The 21,971-nt window shown below is 43.0% G+C and overlaps 1 protein-coding gene across 3 annotated transcripts in view; it reads left to right on the top strand.

Annotated features, from left to right (window-relative positions):
* The first annotated feature begins 3,825 nt into the window (after nucleotides 1–3,825).
* The window catches only part of MMAA (metabolism of cobalamin associated A), a 22,431-nt gene continuing 4,285 nt past the window's right edge, over nucleotides 3,826–21,971 (top strand). Inside the window, exons 1-5 of one of the 3 annotated variants that reach the window (XM_024736188.1) lie at nucleotides 3,826–3,850; nucleotides 11,790–12,293; nucleotides 14,893–15,015; nucleotides 17,815–17,985; nucleotides 20,739–20,824. In XM_024736188.1, coding sequence (XP_024591956.1) covers nucleotides 11,849–12,293; nucleotides 14,893–15,015; nucleotides 17,815–17,985; nucleotides 20,739–20,824 — 825 coding nt within the window. In that variant the 5' untranslated portion in view covers nucleotides 3,826–3,850; nucleotides 11,790–11,848. Of the gene's footprint in view, nucleotides 3,851–4,701; nucleotides 4,753–11,789; nucleotides 12,294–12,379; nucleotides 12,525–14,892; nucleotides 15,016–17,814; nucleotides 17,986–20,738; nucleotides 20,825–21,971 lie in introns of those variants that run through there. The other 2 variants (XM_024736189.1, XM_024736190.1) reach the window with 2 other exon arrangements.

Here is a 21,971-nt window from a genome sequence, read left to right as displayed (position 1 = left end):
TTGAAACTTAATGGAGACTGCCAGACTGGATTTGAAATCGTATGGGCCTGGGACTCCTTTTTTCCTTCCACTCTCTCCCTTTCTGAATGGGAATGGTTATAACTGCTCTCCTGTGTCTCCTCCTCCACCATTGAGAACTCGTTTCCTAGTCTCACAGATCTACAATGGAAAGGGATATCTGCCCCAGCATGGATTATACTCACCTATACCTATTTTAGACTTAGATGATACTTGGGATTTTTGAGATTTAGATGAGAAGCTGTCACGGGTTGAAAATTTGAGGGACTTAGAGAGGGGATGAATCGATTTTGCATGTGAACAGATGTGAATCTTTGGGAGGCAGAGGGCAGACTGGGGCAGGCAGAACAGCCCCTCCCAAAGGTGTCCTCACCCTAATCATCAGAATCTGTGAATAAATTACCTTATGAGAAAAAAGGGACTTTGAAGATGTGGTTAAGGCTAAGAACCTTGAGATGGACAGATGAGCTGGGTGGGCCTAATTTAATCACCCACATCCTTAAAATTCTTTGACCAATGTTACTGGCTTTGAAGATGGAAGAAAGGGGCCCCAAGCCAAGGAATGTAAGTGGCCTCTAGAATTGGGAAAAAGCAAAGCAACAGATTCTCTCCTAGAGCCTCTGGAAAGGAAGCAGTCAGCTGACATCTTGCTTTTACCCCAGTGAGACAGACATGTGTGGGACTTCAAACCTGCAAAACTTTAATATATTTGTGATCTTTTAAACCCCTAAGTTCATGGTAATTTTTTTACAACAGTAATAGAAAATGAATCTGGTAATAACAGCTAACAGTTACTATGTTCTAGCACTACAGCACTACATCTATCTCAGATGATAACTCTCTTATGAAAGGAAGATAAAGCACCCTGAAATCATATTACATAATCTGGCCTTGGTTACCTCTCTGACCTCATCTCCTGTTGCTCTACCTCTTGCTTCTATCACCCATTCACTCTGGTCTCCTTACTATCCTTTAAGCATGCCAAGCAAGCTGTCCCCTTTTTTTAGTATGTGCTTTCCTTAGATATCCACAACTCACTCCTCACTTTCTTCAGGTCTCTGCTCAAACGTCATCTTCTCAGTGAGGCCTTCTTCTTTGTGCACCCTCTATAAAATCTATACCCATCCTTACCTGGCACTCCCTAACCCCTAAACCCTAGTTTATTATTCTAAATAGCACTTTTAATCATTTGATATGTATTTACTTGTTTACTCGGTTTTTTCTTGCTCCCTAAATATAAGCTCTATGTGGCCAGGGGCTTTATCTGTATTGATGACAGTTGTATTTCCAGAACCTAATACAGCACCTGGCATATAGTAGTCACTCAATAAATATTTGTAGGAATAAAGGAACATTTTCAAAACAAATGACAGATTACAAGAATTCATTTATGCTAAAATTCTAACGCAGAATACACATCATGGGGCAGGGCAGATACACGTTAACGTTACTTTGGTTGGCAAATGGACCTCAGTGTACAGATTCAATATCATGCCTTGAAGAATGAGATCCTTTTTCAAATGACTTCCTACAGTTTATAAGATTTATAATCCTACAGATTATAAGAAAACTAGTATATAAATGAATTTTGCATTTTCCTATAAATAAGCATAACCAAAACATTTTTAAAAGATAATTGCTAGCTACATTTTTCCCAACTTTTTAATCTTAAAAAATTTCAAACCTATAGAAAATCTGAAAGAAAGAACCACAATTAACACAGTGCCGTATTTTCTCTCTGCACACACACTTTTTGTTTTTTGGCGTGGACTATGTGAAAGCAGTCTGCAGATATCATGACCTCATCCCTAAATACTTCAGCATGCATCTCCTAAGAACAAAGGCCATTTTCTAATAATCACAATATTATTATGCCTGAGAAATCTAAGTTAACAACATATCTATTATGCTTCCATGTTCAAATTTCCCCAACTGTCCACAAAATGTCCTATATAACTTTTTAAAAATCCATATTCCTATCCAAATCATGGTTGCCCATTAATGGAGATCAGTCCTGTCTTTCATGATATTGACATTATCGAAAAGTCCAAACAAATCACATTCTTAACTGAGTGTTTCCTCACAGATTCAGGCTAAACGCTTTGGCAAGAATGCTACATCAGTGTACTTCCAATAATTTGTGTTTTCCTCAGTATTGATGCTAGAAATTTTTTCCTCGAAGCAACTATTAACTTTTTGCAAAGTACTAATGTTCCAAGGAACATGTTTTAGAGAACACTTGGATAAGGAAAAAAAAAGTGAAATGCACAAAAATGTTTAAGAGTTTGAAGTTAAAAAGCAGGTAAGGATTGTAAATCATTTTTAAATTAGAAACTTCATTTCCTTAGGTAATGCAAACTCAGCTTTCATCAAGTTTAACACATACCAAAAAAACCGCACAAAACATTGTACAGGTGAGCAGCCCCAAGCTTAAAGAAAGGAAATAACTTCTCCCAAGTTCTATCCTTATTCTGTTTACTGTGTTCAGGAGCTGAGACCTAAAACCAGGTCTGAGTGCTTACATGTTCTTTCCACCAGACCCCCTGCTTCACTTAGCCTGTTTTACTTTCTGTAATTGACTATTCTTGGGTCTACAATTACTCTGGGATATAAGTGGTGGGCGGTCTTTTAGTCTAAATAATAATAATAAAGATGCTAAGGAAGACTAATCCATTTTTTATTGTTCCATATTCAGTAAGAACCAATTCATGTCAAGTAACTGAGGAATGCCTAACCCCTCCCATATGCATGCAATTATGCAAATCATATGTGGGGACTGGGGGCTTGGCTCCAGGCACTAATTATAATATAGCCCCCATTTATGACTATTTCTATTCGCCGTAATTTGATCCTTTGCTATTGCCTTATGATGCTGTCTTTATTACACTACAGCAAACATTTGGGAGACATCAGTTTTTCCTAAAAGTCCTGGAACTCAAACTCAGGTTTTTCTACTTATTACAGGATTCAACAGCTTTTCCAAAAAAATGAGTTACCATTCTTAGCCGCAGTGAGGTAGCAAATATTAAGCATGTTCGTTTTCACCTCCATTTCAGGCGAGAGCCTCGCCCCCTCTGACGACTTTCCAAGGGCGGTGAGCGTGAGTCCTTGCTTTTGGTACAACTCACGAAATATTAATCAATACAAATGGGTAACTTTTAAGAGAAAAAATTGCGAGCCCTTCCGCTGTTTAAAACCACGCAATGCTTTAAAAGCTTGAGTTGTACAGAACGTTGAGCATTTACTCCCACAGGTTGGAAATTGCTTTGCGGAGTTTGAGTTCCCTTAATTTCACCAGACTGTCAAACGTCCCCATGTCCCACCCTTCACCCCATACTTCTTAGCTTCCAGGGAGAGTCAGGAAGAGGTCTGCGTCTCTGGACCGCCGCAGGATGCGGGCGCCGGGCTGGACTCGGGCTCCATCTCCCGGGCTTCGCGGAGCGCCAAGCCCGGGAGAGGATGGACATTACCCTCGACCTTCGGAGGCGATCTGGAGCTAGAGGAGAGCAAAAGCTACGCGTGAACACCGTCAAGCGCCCTCCCCAGCTGCACTTCCTTGACGGCTGCCCGGCGCCCCGCGGACCTCCCTACGCTACGCAGGCCCGCAGGCCTTCAAGGCTCACAGGCCCTCCGCCACATAACTCGCGGCCAAGCCCGCCGAGACCCAGGCCACACCCCACGCCGCCGCCCGGTCCCCGGCCGCTCCTCTTGCCCCACGCGCCGGCAGTGGGCACTGCGCCTGCGCGCCCGCGAGCGCGGGGCGGGGCGAATCGGCCCGGCGGAAGGGGCGGGGAGGGGCGGGGCTGGGCTGTACTTCCGTGGTCGCGGGTGGGTGAGTAGGGGCTGGGGGTTGCGCGCGGCGTCCGGAGTCCGGCGGGGTTCCCGCTTCGGGTCGTCGGGGAGCCCATGTCGGCGTCGCGGCGCCCCCTGGAGGATTTGGGGAGGGGGAAGGAAGAAGAGACTATTATTGAGTTGGATAATGTCGGGGGTGCGGGAAGTGTGTGGACAAGCAGGCGTTGGCAAAATGGGTTCAGAGGTTGGTTTTCTCCTTAGAAAGGAAATTCTCTTTAAACAGCGTTTTAAAATTTTCATCATTTTGGACAGGCTTGTGAGTTTACCGTTGTGCCCCAGTAAGGCAGTTTTGGTAAGGTGGCTGGTCCCTTGCCGCTGCCAAACCTAATGGTTAACCAGAGGATGGGTCGGAAAAAGGCATAATAGTCCAGGTTAGCTACTGCCAAAGAGGGAAATTGAAACTCATCTTTTATGGAATAAAATCCAGGATATAAAAATAGGGTGCAAAAAAAAAATAGGGTTCAAACTGAAAGTCACAAACAGCATCTAGGTTCTGTCAAATACTGTGCCGGGCGCGGACTAGGTCTCTTCCAGCAGACATATTGTATTCAGATAATTTGTTTTTATCATTAGAAAATGAAAGACAATCTAAGCCAGAATGACCTGAAAAAATTTAATTATCTTGAGAGTTGTGCCTTAATACATATACTTTGGAAAACAAACACTACTATAGCATTTCCAAGTTGGTAGAAAACCAAAAGTTTCCCGAAAGCCTGTGCAGATTCCTAATCATTTTGGGGTCTACAATGTCCAGAATGTTCTTTTATGTAGTAAAAACTTCATATTGTTTTGTGTGCAAGGTAATAAGAACCAGACAGTTCAGTTCCTTTAAGGGCTGTATTCTATTAGGAGAGACAAAGAAACGCGAAAAGTTACATAATGGTAAGAAATGTAAGTTACAGCTTGAGATATTTGAAGATACCGAAAATCCTTTATTTGGCATGGAAAGTGCTGGTGAATGCTTGAAATGAGTACCCCTCCGCTGATTGTTGCCATGTGGGAATGTGGGTCCCTCATACACAGATACGATTTTCTCCAACACAGGCCAAAAATCTCTTTGTGCTTTTTCTTGATTTTTAATATTGTTGGCAACCTGCAGTTATGCACTCACACACCCTCTGTGGGCCAGGAACAGGGAGTTTGTGACATCTGCAGATTATCACCTGAGTACTCAGAAATAACTGGAATCAAAAGAGCAAGAAATTCCCGGAAACTGATAGGAGGGGATTTAAGAAAACTGGGGTTTAAGCTGGGTTGAAATGGAGAGGTGTCATGGAGGGGAAAGATGTAACGAGTGAGTAAAATCTCAGTGGGGAAAGTGAACAGCAGGTTTGGAAGATAATTAGTAAACTCCTTAGGAGGGGGTCTGAGAAGGCAAGTACAGTAAATGGAGAAAAACTGGTTTGGTAAACCCTTCGATACCAGACTGGACTTTATCCTCTGGCACTGGTTCTCAAATTTGAGCTTACATCAGAATCACCTGGCAGGCTTGTGAGACGGTGGCAGGCTTGGCCTCCACCTTCAGAGTTCCTGATTCCGAAGGTCTGGGGTGGGGCTTGAGAATATCCCCTTCTTACCAGTTCTCAGTTGATGGAGATGCTACTGGTCTTGGGAGCACACTTTAAGAACTACTGTCCTAGGGTGTCGGAAACTATTGGAGGAATTTGAGGTGGATTAGTAAGGAGATCACATTCATGGTTCAGTATGAGTCTTGCTGTGACGTCCAAGATGGAGGACTGGGGAAGAGAGAAAAGAAGGTTCCTTAAAGTTGATGAACACCTGTGGATGCCAGGCCCTCTCATGCACGCAATTTCATTTCATACTCACTTTGACCTTGATGTGTAAGTCTTAATATTTTCATATGGAGAATAGCAGAGACTACCCAGGTCCCATAGCTAGTCTCAGAGCCCCTTAAGACTAGTTCAGGTTTGAACTAGGGTAGTAGCAGTGGAAATGAATCAGAACACTGACTGGTGATGGAATTTAGAAAAATCAAGACTTCCTCAGAAGATTGAAACCTAAAAGTAGAAATTGGGAAATAGTCTTAACAGAGAGTGATAAAAGGTAAAGTGGACAGAGAACTTTAGAATATTCCCTGCATGACTTCAGTATGTGTTCTGTATTACTCTGCTATAACAGCGACCTGTTTAAAAGCCGCTTGTTTAAAAAGTCATTCTGTTCTACCAAAATTTCCTGAAATTATTTGAAAAGAAGAAAGTAAAGCCTCCTGTGGGGATGATGGGAGATGGTAACCAGATCAATGGCATCTGACAACTTATCTTCACATCAGAAGTGATTAGCATTGAGGAATAGAAACACATGGTGTAACACTGCTTCGCCTGTATGAACTGTGCCGCGCCGCAGACACTGACCTAATGTATTGATTTTGGAAATCCTGGATGCTTTTTCTTGCCAGAGTAATTATTGAAATTGAGAATATTCATTGGATCAATTTCAAGACAAATATTCCAAGTCAGACTGGCTGCTGCCGAGCAAATTTTTAATGAAGGAAAACATCCATATACTGAAATAGATTTTAAGAAGGAAGTCCTAAAAATATATTTATACCGTGAAATCTAGAAAAATGTAAGTTTTCAAACACTGATCAACTGAGTAATCAGCATAATGGAGTTACTGACCCATACAAAACTCTAGTGTACATTCATTCATTTATTCTGTGAGCCATAAACTTATGCTGTGGATCCAGTGATAACTCGGTCTAGGCAAGACTGACATCTTAAAAAATGGTCACAAAACGATGTGATTAGCACTGTAATAGAGGGATGTGACCAGTACATGATGACAGGAGATAGAAATGCTGACTGAAGGGGTATAGAAAGGAGGCCAGGGAACTGTCTATAGAGGAGGAGACTCTTGAGTTGGTCTTGACAGCTGAGGAGGAATTTGTGAGATGATTAAGGCATTCCAATCAGAAGGAACATCACGGACAATGACCAAGCTGTATAAAAGAGTGTGGGTTTTTCTGGAACCTTTGTGCAGATCAGAATAGTTACAGCAGTATGGTAAAAGTGAAGGAGGGGGATGAGTTAAGTTGGAGAAGTGGATAAGAGCGCTCATAAAGAGTATGAAAGATTTATGTAATGACTGTCTTGGCTGGATTGTAAACTTCATGGTGTTGGGAGCCATGTTGGACCTGTACACGAGTGTATTCCAAGGCCTTAGCAGAGTGCCTAGCATATGGTAGATTCTCAATAGTTGCTGAATGAATGAACAGGTAAATCATAGAAAACAATTTTTTTAAGATAAGATAGAGGGAACTTTTAAAGTGTTTTAAGCAGTGGAGTGATATCGTCAGATTTACATTTTATGAGGATAAGTGGTAGTATGGAAGGAAGATGGTTAATAACTGCCATAGAAATGGCTATAGTAGTTTCTGCCTATTGGGAGATTGCAATCTGCATTTTAAGAAAAAATAGAAAAGAGTATTAGAGGATATCACATGTAATAGGGTTAAATAATGTTTTATGAAACTTTTATTTTAGTTATATATATGCCTGTGTGTTGACTGATGTAAGTGTATTTCTTCCTATGGACTTTGACACGAGTTTGAAAATCATAGTAATGTGGACATGATGGTGGAGAGAATGGAATGGATATAAAAGATATTTTGGAGGAAAACAAATGTGGAAAACTAACACCTTAAAATGCTGCTGTCCATATGAACCCTCTCTCAGGGAAGGGGATGCACTTACCCAACCTATTTCAGTATTTTTGCTTACTTGATGTTTTTCATTATATATTAATAAGTTGACATTCTGCTTTATTAGGAATGGCGGTGCTTTGAGGCATCTTACTGTGTGTTGTAAATGCTGCAAAATTTCTCTTATTTTGGTAGTGCTCGGTTTAAAATTGTAGGATGAAACCATACTCTTAAGAGTTGTGAAAATTCATCGAAACAGTTTGATTTGATTATTGGCCAGGTTATTAGATTTCCTTCCGTAAGAAAGCAGGAAAAGCTGCTTAGTTACATGAGCAGATGGGAAGGCCTTCTCCCTACCTGCATGACTTTGCCACTCCAGTAGACTTAGTCTGTTCTGCCTGCGACATGTAAATAAGGGCAGAAAGGTGTTCATACAAGGCAGAGTTATATTGGCTTTTAAAAAATTTACGAACTCCTTTAAAATCTGGTTGATGTGGTTAAAATGAGTTTGACTATGTTGTGTACTTCGTTGTCAGGTGTGAATTATTCTGTGGAGCAAGAAAACATTTAAAAGTTTTAGAAATTTGGTCTGTTCTGTCACCTAATACATTATTGGGATCTCCTACTGATAAGGTTTGCACAGAAAATGTAAACTAATTTTTCATCTTGGCCTCAGGGGGGAAAAAGAGAGAGAAAGAAAAAGAAACAAAATGAAGATAAACAGCCTGCCATAATCATTCCATACTCAAATGTGGAGGGTTATTTGGTGTTCCCTTAATGTGGCATGACTCCACTCCTCTTTTTATATGAGAATCTAGAGTTGACACCAAGATCTGGAATTCATAAAAGGGCATGTTTTAAATCGAATCCATTCTTTGCTCCACTTTGGGAGGGGCAGAGTTACTAATATCTATTTCTCTCTTAGCCAAAGGAGCTCTCCTCTATTCTAAAGCAATTTATTAAGACAAAATGCCACAGAGAGTCAAAAGACCTGGGTTTGAGTCCTGGCCCTACCACTGGTTATGACTGTAGTCACCTAACTCACTCTTGGTTTCCCTTTATTAAATGAGAATAGTAATAACTATCCAACTGTCCTTATGGAATTGTCTGGGAGAATAAAGTGAAATAAAGTATTTGAAAATGGTTCATTAACTCTTGAGTGACAAGCAAGAAGGAAATGAAATGAGTTCAGATTAGTATTTTTTTGAACAATTGCAGTGCACCAGGCTCCATGGCAAGCTTTGGGGATCCTAGTGTGGACAAGAGGGTCTTGAATCCGGCTTCTCCTCTCCGTCCCTTAATGCCTTGCCTTGGCCCAGGTCCCCATCATCTCTTTTGGGTCTTTGCTAGGCTGGGCTGTATGTTACCAGGATCTGGTCAGTCGACCTCTTGCCGCTGCTCCTAGTATTATCTCCTAAACACCGAAGTTGATTAGGTCACTGCCGTCCCTGAAGATCTCTGTTGTTTCTCCTCCACCAAGACAACATCTACTTCCTTGGCCTCAGTTTACATCCTGATTGGGCTTCATTTTTTATCACTAGTTCCGTATGTATGTATGCCAGGTTTCTGCTTCACTGAACTACTCAGTCTTCTCTGATGTGGCAGGGAAGAGACCAGGTCCCAGCTCGGCCTCTGTACAAGTATGTCCTCAGCCTAGAAGGCCTGCCTCATCCTTCTTCAGCTTTGCTTAACCTTTCGGACCCAGCCCTGACATAGTCTCCTCCATGACTTGAACCCTCTCCTCCCACAGGAGAGTTAGCTTCTGTAACCTTGTCTGTTCCCACAGCACATTGTTCTTTCTTTGGACACGGTGTTTATTACTCTGTGAGCTGTTGAAGTGCTGGGATTACGTCATTGAGGGTAAGATGAGGAGGGTGTCCACCTAAGGAGGTGTAGTGGATTGAATGGTGGCCTCCAAAGAGATATGTCCACGTGCTAATCCCTGGAACCTGAGAATGTGACTTTATTTGGAAAAAGGGTCTTTGCAGATGTAATTAAGTTAAGGATCTTGAGGTGAGATCATCTTGGATTATCTGAATGGTCCCAATTCAACAACAGATGGCTGCACAGAGGAGAGACACAAAGAGTAGGCCGTGTGAAGACAGGCAGAGATTGGAGTGTTGCAGCCGTGAGCTGAGGACCCCTGCAGGGAAGAGTCCCCTTCTAGAACCTTTGGAGGGAGTGACATCCTGCTAACACATTGATTTCTGACTTCCAGCCTCCAGAACCATGAAAGGATAAATTTCTGTTGTTTTAATCCACCGAGTTTGTGGTTAATTTGTCACAGCAGCCTTAGAATACTAATACAGAAGTTTATAGTGCAGTGACTGGAACATAATAAAATATCACTGTCACCACCCTCAAAGACACTATTATCGCTATTATTTTTGTAACCAACCTAGCCTGGGACCTGGAAGGTAGTACCTGCTCAGAAAATAGCCTTGCCTGTGCACTTTCTAGTCTGGTGGCAGTGGTGGTGGTATGTATGAGAAAGAAGTGTGTTTAAAGGTGGTATCGAAAGAGAGCCAGAATAGAGCACCTCTTAATTTTTTTTTTGTTTGTTTTAAATGTCTTTTTGTGTGTTTATGTGAAGGGCGGTAGTGGATGTTTTTAAATTGTTTTTTAGAAACATTTTTACACATTTTAAAATAAATTGTCCTTTTAGAAGACTAACAGTAAAATGATGAGCAGTTATACTTCTAACAATAAAAAAATCTTAAAATGTTTCTTCTTTTTCCTAATAAAACATTAATTAGCTAAACTTAATTTTGTGCTGGCCTTGGAACACAATTTAGAGAGGGACTTGGGAGCCACAAGGTAATTTATTTCATGTGCTACAAGGTACTTGAAAACCAAAAATTTCAAATAATCATAAATGCAGACTTGGTAGGTGTTATGTATTGTTTGTCTGTAAATTTTAGTTTGCCACTGGAAGCTAGGTCTATGACCTAATTTTTACTAAAGTTTTATAAATTGGTGTCGTAGTATTAAGAGCTAATGTTTATTGAGCTCTTACTATGTTCTAGGCACTGTTCCCAGCCTTTTATATGAATTAACTCATTTTGTCCTGGCTTTCCTAGTCTCTTCTCTATTCTCTTAACTCAAGAGGAAGCTGAGGCACAGAGTGGTTAAGTAACTTGCCCAAGGACATGATAGCTTAAGTGGCAGAGACGCAGAGTGGCCCTGGCTCATAACCTCCGCACTCCCCTGACTCTCAGTGGACCCTGTCAGCCTTCATTGTCTAATACAGTCTGAAGCGGAGAATATCAGTAAATCTAAGTGAAGGGTCCTCATCCAATCCCATAGTGGCTCAAACTTTAGTGTGCTTACCCACGGAGATTCTGATTCCTGGGGCTGGGGATAAGCATTTTTTTTTTTTTGCGGTACGCCGGCTTCTCACTGTTGTGGCCTCTCCCGTTGCGGAGCACAGGCTCCAGACGCGCAGGCTCATCGGCCATGGCTCACGGGCCCAGCAGCTCCGCGGCATGTGGGATCTTCCCGGACCGGGGCACGAACCCGTGTCCCCCGCATCAGCAGGCGGACTCCCAACCACTGCGCCACCAGGGAAGCCCCGGGATAAGCATTTTTAATACGCACCAAGGTGGTTCTGACCGTCCTTTGAGATGCCCTGGATCAGGTTCCAGACAGTCCTCACGGTTCATTTCACACGAAGGCTTGTGGTGGTGGCTTGTGTGCTTATGTTAGGCCATTCTTTGTGTATATCTGTGTGCCAGGTGAGTCTATTGAATACATACATGGATCTAAACTTTTGCCTGAATGCCTGCCTTACTAATCACCTTTCTTTTATGGAGATGAATAAAAGGCCAGCATCAGAGGGATTTTTTTTTAACCTTTTGAATGAGCTTCGGAATAGTGTATATTCGATCTGAGGAAATCCTTATGATGGATGTAAGGTTTGTAGACGGAAGAAAATAATCATGACATAGAATTTCTACTCTATTGGGTTTTTTTTTTTTTTTTTGGTATGTTTGTTTTTTGTTTAAAAGAAGATTTTAATGTGTACTGGACTTCACAGCAGAGCAGTAGTTTCATGATTTGGGTTACTCTGAATATTAACTGTGGGCAAGGAAGGAGTCCTTGCTCTTAAGTTTGGGAAGAAACTTTCATGCCTCTGTACAACCCAAACCCCTGATTATGTGTGTTTCAGAATCTAGGGAGAACACTAAGCTTGCAGTTTTACTACTTCAGTATCTTAGTTGCATGTTGAACTGGCAAAATATGTTTTTCTTTCTCTTAGGGAGTCACGAATTGCACTGAACCAAAAAACGTCCAGCCATTTCTTCAGTTACAAGCAAAATGAATATTCCCATGCTGCTCCAACATCCTCATCGGGACTTCCTTAAAGTCCTCTTAAGAACACTTTACCGACGTTACCACTTCATCTTACCCTCAAGTACTCACCTCAGATCAGGAATCCCATGTGCTCAGCCATTCAGTTCTCTCGGACTCTATCATGCAAAGTGGATGCTGCCGTCAAATGGTTTAACAAGAAAATTATGTCTACAAACAACCTTAAAGGAACAGACAGAAGGACTTTCTGATAAAGAACAAAGGCTTGTGGATGAGCTTTATACTGGTTTAATCCAAGGGCAAAGGGCCTGCTTGGCAGAGGCCATAACTCTTATAGAATCAACTCACAACAGGAAAAAAGAGCTAGCCCAGGTGCTTCTTCAGAAAGTGTTAGTCCGCCACAGAGAACAAGAGAAATTAAATAAAGGAAAACCATTAGCATTTCGAGTGGGTCAGTCTTTGTTTTTTTGGGGTTTTTTTGTTTTGTTTTTTGTCCAGTAAATATTTTTCTAAATTCTCTCTTCTTTTAAAATAAGTCTAAATAGCTTTTTTAGGATTTTTTTGTCCTTGCAGAATTTTGGAATGAATTTTGAATGCCTTTTCTTTGTAAATATTAGTCTTGTTACGTGGTGGGAAATGCAATGGCCATTTGAACGAAGGCTCTGTATTTTAAGAGAATAAGGTGAGATTCCTCTTTTGGCAGGGATCTCACTGTGGCTCCCAGAACAGAAACGTGCTCAGGAAGAACTGTTCACCAGTTTACTCCTTTCTCTCAGTAGAACTTCTGCTTGATAGTCTAAAGTGACTTCCCTGCTGTTGTGGTTATAGCAACCATAATTATCCTTATCACATTTCAGAATTCTACTTCTTAGGTGTTTCGTCAGTCTTTTCTCTAAGCAAGTCTCACTTCGTTCAGATACTTTTTTTATTTAATTCTATTTATTTATTTTTGGCTGCGTTGGGTCTTTGTTGCTGCGCGCGGGCTTTCTCTAGTTGCGGCGAGCGGGGGCCCCTCTTCGTTGGCGGTGCGCGGGCTTCTCATTGCGGTGGCTTCTCTTGTGGAGCACGGGCTCTAGGCAGGTGGGCTCAGTAGTTGTGGCATGCAGGCTCAGTAGTTGTGGCTCGCGGGCCCTAGAGCGCAGGCTTAGTAGTTGTGGCGCATGGGCTTAGTTGCTCTGCGGCATGTGGGATCTTCCCGGACCAGGGCACGAACCCGTGTCCCCTGCATTGGCAGGTGGATTCTTAACCACTGCACCACCAGGGAGGTCCCTCAGATACTTGTTTATTAGAGTTTCCGGAAATGGCTTGGCACTAAGCACACACAGCTCAATACCAAAATGCCTTTTAAAGGAGACACCATGTTCATTTGCTGTCTAAAAATATTAGGTGTTCACCTCTTGAACAGCTGACCTGTTTCTGTAATTGAAAATAAGCTTGTTATATTTTCGAAGCTGTGCATTATAGAACAATCTAGACGTGATTGACCAGAAGGAATTAAGCAAGTTTTGGGTGGAGCGAGCGCCTTTCATGATGGCAAACTAGGTGATTCCAACCAACCCTCGCACTATAAACAACTTAAAATGGTGGACAAAGTGCATAAATTGTGTGAGGAATGAGTAAATACACTTAAAAGTGAATTGGCATTACTTACGTCTCAGTTTATTTGCAGTATGGGGCCTAAAACCTCCTAGATTTTAGGGTAATGGGGCCTAATGCTTTAAAGATAATTTCCAAAAGAGCTCACCAACTGCTGTTTGTACTAGTCCACATTTCCCCCGCACCTTATTCTTCTGCCCTCACTGCGGGGACTCTCTTTCTGAGAGTACTGCGCTGGGTGTTAATACTCTTTATGTATTGTGGACAAAATAGCAAATTCCCAAAGAGAAATTCCAGTTATGACAGAGTGTTTACTTATTAGGCTGTAGAGAATCTTTGAAGAGAAAATGTCCAGAAATACCTGGTTAACCAGCAACTCATATGTAACTAGCAACTCATAAATTTGCAGCAGTATTCTGCTTCTTCCATCCGGACCTTATGAGGCCAGATAAACCTGAGTCTTTGTTGCAGTTGTTTTATCACCATGGTAAATAAAAGCAACAAATGTTTATTCAGCACCCATTAAGACAGAGACCTGCCCTGAAGATTGTGGTATGTCGCCAAGCATACCATATGCCATTCATACTTTATGTAGTTACAAGTAAGTGCTTATATTTTATAGATTTTATTGAACATATATATCTTTTGATGCCATGTGCTATTCTAAACATATTGCAAAATCAACTCATCTGATCCTCACAATACCCTGAAGAAATAGGTGCTCTTATGTCCATTTTATGGCAGAATATACTTAGGTACAGAATGATTACGTGACTTGCCCAAGATGACACAGCTCATAAGAGGTAGAGCTAGAAATAGAACTGGCCGGCTGGCTCCAGAGTTTGTGTTCTTGCCTGCCATGCTCTGCTAACTCTCCAAGTAGGGGAATTTCCTGCCTTTCTTAAGATTTAAAAAAAAAAAGTTTCTTTTTTCAGGATTCAGTTTATATTATTTTCTTTGAGTTATGAGTGAGATGAAAAAATTGTATTTCATAAGTAGAAAATTATTTTCTCAATCACTGGGAATTTCTGGAGTAATGAGTTGTTCTTCCGGTGGGAACATAGCATGGACAGAATCGGGGTGGGTGGAACAATCACTGATCATGATGAGAGGTGGGCAGATGTTGGAGACATTCACCACATTAACAACATAGGCAATGAAGTCTGCCCCAAAAGCTCTACGTTATACTAAAAAGGCAGGTCACCTTTTGTAATTTTTAAAAGTGAATCTGGTGAACATATGGAACTTTGACTTCTCTCCCTCCTGTATCCCTATTATTCAGGGACTAGATAAATAGGTAGATTTTCGTTTACCGCTTTAGGAAGTGTTAAACTACGTTAACGGTGGTTTTCATAAATTAGGAGAAGTAGAAGGTAGTCTGGTGTTTTAATAGAACTCGTCATGGTGCTGATTTCATTTATTTCATTAAATTACAAAGTCTGTCTCCACTGTAGGATTGTCTGGGCCTCCTGGTGCTGGGAAGTCAACCTTTATAGAATATTTTGGAAAAATGCTTACTGAGAGAGGGCACAAATTATCTGTGCTGGCTGTGGACCCTTCTTCTTGTACTAGCGGTGGTGAGTATTGCTGCTGCTTCGTAAATTGCAGAGGAGGGGCCTGTGGAGTGGAGCCAGCTCTCTGTTGCAGTTTAGGGGGGATCTGCACAGACGGGTGTCTTCTAACCTCTGGCTGAGTTTGGTCTCAGTGAAGGAAGGGAGGTGGTGGGTGTGAGGTGGAGGCTGAGGGAGGTGTTTGGGGCATCGGGTTCTCCAGGGGAGGTTAGCTTACAGGTAACCTAGGAGTAGCCTGGGTACGTAGAGAACTAGGAGAACAGGTGCCAGAAGTTGCATATGATCAAAAGTCAGTTTCACCCCTTTGTCTATCATACCTGAGGCTCAGCCCCTTTTCCTTCTATTGTTTTTCCCGGCTCCATCAGCCCCCACGCAGTTCAGAAAATGGCTTCTTACTCAGTAATTTCCCCATATTGTAACGTCTCTTCTCAAGCTTAAACAAAATCTTCATGCTCTATTTAACTTGTCACCTGTTTATATTACATGTTCAGTTAAACAGAAAGCTCTTAGAGGGACCGTGTGATATACTCTGTTCCTGGCAGCACTTAGCCTAGAACGTTGCACACAGTGCTCGGCAATTACTGATTTGAGGTCATGCAGTCACTCAAAGTTTAACTCGCAGCTCATCAGAGATAAAATGAATAAACTAAGTTCCCCAAAGGATCATTTAAGGGAAACATAAATCATACTATATAAATACTCAGGAAAGCCTTTTCTTCCCTTACCCCTCTTGATGATTGAAGCATCTCACATGACAGTTATTCATTTAACAAGTATTTCAGCACCTATCGTAGGCGAGGCCCTGTACAAAAAAGGTACTGCGTTGTTTAATGTTGAATAAGATGCAGTTCTCTTGGCCTTATGGAGCTTTATATCTCACGAGGGAAACAGACAGGTGCATGCAGGCCATTACAATGTAATGTGTGTTGCGAAGGGGGAAATACAGGGTGTTTTGTGGAAGGGTTTGGTTTATATCATGTGGGTTTAATGCTAAAAAATAAATACAATATCATATTTCAGGGGCTTTAGGTCAATAGAGAGGTGGACAACAATTCCTGTTACCATCCATTGAGAAATTTAGCTGAGAACATTCACAGTTTTTGATTCACTATAATGAAAGGGTTAACCGTAAAGTAAAATTTATACTCGCAAAGTTCAAGATTAAATCCATGTCAGTGTATTATCCTTTTTTATAGTCTAAGAACTTTGTGAAAGGTAAGCACTTGAACAAAGAATTTATTTATAGTGGCCTTCATTTTCACACAGGTGCAGAGACTTTCCTCCCACATTCACAATACTCTAGAATACTTGCAATAGCGAAAGAAAATAATAGTTTGAGATAAGAGTAGCGGAAATGGTGACATAAGATAACCTGATGGAAGTTACACAGCTATGTGGTTGCTAACCTTTCTCAAACCAAAAATGAAGGTCCTTTTCTCAGGTAAAAATACAAAGACTCTGAAAGAAAAAACTGTGCAAGGATAAACAGGACACTCTTACCTTTTCATTTTAACAGTAGATACATTTGAAAATAGCATTCCATTGAAGTTTGAGAAGCCTGTAGTCAATCCTTGTTGTGCTTTGGACTCACGGGCCCCCTGCAGTGGGAGCTTGGAGACCTCCCTAAGGCTCTGCAGTCACCAGTTTTAGATTCACTGGCAAAGACAATTATATGGGAGAGTAATTTCATAAATGTTTTAGTTCGGTGTGTTAGGATCTATAGGATAATAATTTAAAGTGTAGCTTTGGCAGACTGTTGACTTACACAGAGATGATTTCACCCAGAAAATTACTTTAGAACAAAGTTTTATGTACAGGAAATAAGGTAGTCGAGCTCTGTGGTAGGTGTATGCTGGGGCATTAGAACCTATGAGAAGTCAAAACTGGAATCATCAGGGAAACGATCATATCTTTAAGGGACTCCTCAGTGTTTAGCAGCAGCTTTGGAAAGGTTAGCTCTTGAGCAGAAATTAAAATTCAGGTTAGAACAGCACTACACCTTCAGATGTTACTACGTGGCTAAAGGAGAGAAGGTAAAGGTAATTTCACTAATTCCGGGGCTTTCAGTCTTCTAGAATTTGCAGGTACTGGTGTTTGCCAGAATACTGCAGTACACACGGAAACAGCAACGGTTCTATTCCACAGGCATTACATTAATTGCCTACTGTGAACAAGCATTCAGTGTACAAAATATGTAAGACATGGTCCTATAGACAAGCAACTCAGTTAAAGCAGAGTTTCTCAACCTTGGCACTAATGACATTCTTTGTTGTGGGCAGCTGTCCTGCACATGGAAGGATGCTTAGCAGTATCCTTGATCTCTACCTACCAGATGCCAGGAACACCCTTCCCTCCAGTTGTGACGAGTACAAATATCTCTACACATTGCTAAGTATCCTCTGGGGGAAAAAAATCACTCCCAGCTGAGAACCATAAACACAGCAACGTTAAGAGGACAGTAAAGAAACCACCCCAACTGGAATGGAAGATTGATTTGGGGATTAGTGAAGCTGAAATTGGACAGGTAAGGTAGGCTACATTCTGAGGGCCTCCAATGCAAGACTGAAGAATCTAGATTTGAACCCCTAGTCAGTGGGAGCCATTATAGGTGTTGAGGGGCTTAAAACATTAAATAGATTAATTTGGCATCATTACATACATGGTGTTGGAAAAAAGCTTAATAATATGAAATACAATTTGAGGTTTGGGGAGAAATGTCCTGAAGCACTTCCCCTAGGAATTGGCTGATTGATAATTGGCCCTTATAGGTGTTCCATGATTGTAAAATGTAACTGTGTGTTTTAGGGTCACTCTTAGGTGATAAAACCCGAATGACTGAGTTATCAAGAGATATGAATGCATACATCAGGCCGTCTCCTACTAGAGGTACTTTAGGAGGTGTGACAAGGACTACAAACGAAGCTATTCTGTTGTGCGAAGGAGGTGGATATGACATAATTCTTATTGAAACCGTGGGTGAGTGTGATCTTCTGTAACAATAAAATACTATTAAAACGAATGCTGTATAAAGATGAATGACGGCTAATTTCATTTTGTTCGTTCAGCAGATACTTACTAAAGAGGTAATTAAATATAAGCTATCTCAGACTCTGTAGGAGATACGAGTATATAGACTATAATCCTTACCCTTAAAGAAAAGAAAGGTGAGCCCTGTGTCTGGGTAACTGTTATACAAGGTGGTATGTTTTCAGTGCTGTAGAAACTGTCAGCGTTAGGATGACCTATGGAAACACTAACATAACACCCATTTTATTTAAGCAGAGTCATATGTCTGCAGTATTCACTGAGAAGTTGGGCACCTCATGTTTTATCTCACCTTTATATCCCTAGCACGTGGTTACACACAATGAAAATACTGAAAAGGAAACCCCAAGAACTTCACATTCCCGTGGAGAGACAATTTGTTATATTACTGTGTGATCAGTGTTTGTGACACAACCTGATTCAGATTTGGGGGATCAGGGAAGACTTCAGGGAGGAGGTGACAGTTGAACTCAGTTTTTTTTTTTTTTTTTTTTGGCTGCATTGGGTCTTTGTTGCTGCGCATGGGCTTTCTCTAGTGTGTGGCGAGCGGGGGCTACTCTTCGTTGCGGTGCACAGGCTTCTCATTTCAGTGGCTTCTCTTGTTGCGGAGCACGGGCTCTAGGTGCGCGGGCTTCAGTAGTTGTGGCGTACGGGCTTATTTGCTCCACGGCATGTGGGATGTTCCCGGACCAGGGCTCGAACCTCTGTCCCCTGCATTGGCAGTCGGATTCTTAACCACTGCGCCACCAGGGAAGCCCCTGAACTCAGTTTTGAAGGGAGGGTTGGAGTTAAGTAAAGTATGGGCTAAGGGGCCTTGACCGAAACACACAGGAGTGAGCGAATGTGGCCCAGTCAGGGCACTGCATTTTGCGCAGGATCCTTAGAGCATGGAGCACGAAGGCAGGGAGTGAAGACATGGGCTAGAGTCCAGGAGTCCATCGTCTAAGGGCAGAGGGAGGAAAAGTTGCCTGAGTAGTGGTAGGAGAATCAATGGGGAAGAGGACCATAAAATCACACATATTAACGGAAAGTTGTGTTTGGCTGCATGTTTCAGAGACTCAGATTATCTCTGACTCAAACAAGGAAGAGGGTGGGTTTTGTTTGTTTGTGTTTTTTGTAAATAAAAGAAGCCTGGAGGCAGGCAGGCCCAGAGGGCGTGGTGGTTCTACAGCGCCCCTGGGGGCTCTCCCTGCTCTCCATTCTTAGCACTTAGTTTCCAGCCTCAAGGTTGCCCATGGATAAAAGACAGCTGATGAAGCTCTAACTCACCTCCCTGTTCCAGGTAGAAGGAAGGAAGAAGGGGGAATAAGGAAGGGGAAGGGGTCGGAAGCGGTATACCTCCTGGCTGGCTTTGCCGTCTTGAAAGAACTCTCCTGGAAACGCCATCTAGTGACTTTTGCTTTCACACATTAACATCTCTGGCTGACTGGTGATGTGGGGGGTCTCTGGGGGGTCTGGTGATGTGGTCTTTTACCTGGGACACTGATGCCCCTGGTGAACCTGGGGGAAGGAAATAGGGAAGGATGAACATTGCGTGGGCAACCAGAAGTCTCTGCCCCACCAAGGAAGGAGAGAGTTGGAGAGGAGGTTTAGTGGAGTGGGGCATGTGGAAGTCAGATTTAAGTGGATTGCGGTTAATGTGAAGTAGTTGCGTGAGGACTAAGTTGGGCATAAGTTGCCTTTTTCCAGACATTTAGCTATCAAGAGGAAGTGAGAAGTGCGGTGATGAGGGCAGGAGGTTGGGAGTTTTTGTCTTCTTATTTTTTGGTTGTGTTTGGTTTTCAGATGAGAAAGACTTGAGCCCAACTCGTGGGATGTTTGAGGGACGGGAGCCTGTAGACAAGGGGAGGTTGGAGATAAAGCAGAGCCAGAGCCCAGGGGAGGTGGGAAGGAAGGAGAGGCCAGACTTCAGTCGATGCTTCTGACACTGGGCCCGGCGAGGAGGCAGCAGAGCGGAGTGTGTGTTGTTTCTGCTTCTCTGTGGGGTTGTGGGGGGAGGCTGAGGACGTCCCTGCCTCTGTTTGGCCGTGAAGCAGGTGCCGCAGTCATCAATCATTGTCATGTGGGGAGATTATGGGACAGTGAACGTCTGTAGTAGCCACTGTGGGAAACAGGAAGGAAGCTGCCCGAAGGCGTTCAGGGGCATCGCTTTTCCTGTACCAAGAGGAAGATGTAGCCGATGTTGGAGCCCATGACCCTCCGGTGGCGCCTGTCCACACAGCTGAGGGATTTCTCCAGGACACTTAATGGAGGAGAGACACGGGCAGTAGGACTGATCCACGGGTGGGCTTTGCAGGGTGATAGAGGGATAAGAAGGCAAGGCAGCTGCCAGACATGGTCTAAGGTTAGAATCAGGCGCTCAAGCTGCTCACCCACGAAAGGGGAGCCGAGAAAGAGCAGCGAGAGCGAGGGGAGAGCGCAGGTCTTCCCGTTCTCCACTCGGTCAGAGACCGCGCTGGTGGGGGCGGGGGCTGGACAGAGGTGGGGAGGACCCCAGCGTTGCTCTTCAGGCGAGGCAGCGGCGTTTAATACATTGTTCAGAGGTGGTGGTTAGAGCGGGGTCAGGTCGAGTGCGTGATGGCGAGTACGAGCAGATGAACTGGAGCGGAGGTGGTGGTCAGGGGAGTCGAGGAGGTCAAATTCCCGTGAATGTTTCAGTATACACGCGTGATTTAAAATTCCAGGTGTGGGGCAGTCGGAGTTTGCTGTTGCCGACATGGTTGACATGTTTGTTTTACTACTGCCACCAGCAGGAGGAGATGAATTGCAGGTAATTATTTTGACTTTTTCACCCCCCGAAACACAAAGTGTACATCTCTGAAAGGACAAATTCCCCACGTTGTGGGTTTTTCGTAAATTAAGTTGATATTAGCGTAGGGAAAGAAACATCATTCACGTTGGCTAAAATACTCGAGTCAAAGGCAAACTCTCTATTTTTTTTCCCAACTTATAGTAGTAGAACTTATGACCTTGAGCTAATGACACAACTTAGTCTTTCCACCTGTAACATGGGGGATAGCTCCAGCCAAGAGACCACTGTTACATGGGTGTTTGTGCTACAGCTGGTTGAAAGGTTATTCAGAGGTTATTCAGAGGTTATAAAAGAAAGGATATTCCTTGGCTTTTAACTGGGATCCCACTGTCGTAGTTTATATACTGTAGAAAGGGTTCTTCCTTTCCTCCTGCAGCGCAGTCTGGCATTAACTCCCTGGACTTAGCACAGCCTGCACAGGCTGAGGGCATCCTCCTCCCAAGACTGCTTTCACTCCAGACGCAAGCGGCAGGCCCGGGGGTTCCCAAGTCACCCGTGCCTCTGTGGGAACCCGCAGACGTGCGGGTTCCCACTTACCCCTCAGGTGCGACAGTTCACTAGGATGACTCACAGAATTCAGGAAAGCACTGCGGTACCAGCTAGAGTGTTATTATGAAGGATGAAAATCAGGACCAGCCAAATGAAGAGGTCTGGAAGGGTCCCAAACTCGAAACTTCTGTGTCCTCAGGACACATTTCCCTCCCGGCACATGCATGTGTATTCACCAGCCAAGGAGTTCTGAGCTTCAGTGTCTGCAGCTTTTGTTGGGATTTTATTATGTAGGCATGATTGACCAAATCACTATCCACATGATTGAAGTCAGTCTCCAGCCCCCGCCCTCCCCAGAGGAGGTCAGGCTGCTAGTGCATGGCTCAGAGACCCAACCCTCTAATCACGTGGTTGGTTCTACTGGTGGGCTCAGCCCCCATTCTGAGTGATCTTGCATAAACCCAGGTATGGTCCCAGGCATGGTCCCAGGCACCCATGGCGAACAACAAAGTCACTCCTATCACTCAGGAAACTCCAAGGATTTAGCAGTTTCCTCCCAGGAACCTTGGGACAAAGACCAGATAAATGCTTTTTTTTTTTTTTTTTTTTTTTTTTT

The sequence above is a fragment of the Neophocaena asiaeorientalis genome, unplaced genomic scaffold (assembly GCF_003031525.2).
Source record: "Neophocaena asiaeorientalis asiaeorientalis breed wild unplaced genomic scaffold, Neophocaena_asiaeorientalis_V1.1 scaffold7, whole genome shotgun sequence".
Taxonomy (NCBI): Eukaryota; Metazoa; Chordata; class Mammalia; order Artiodactyla; family Phocoenidae; genus Neophocaena; species Neophocaena asiaeorientalis.
Note: the sequence above shows the minus strand (reverse complement) of the source record. Positions and strands in the feature narration are given on the sequence as shown.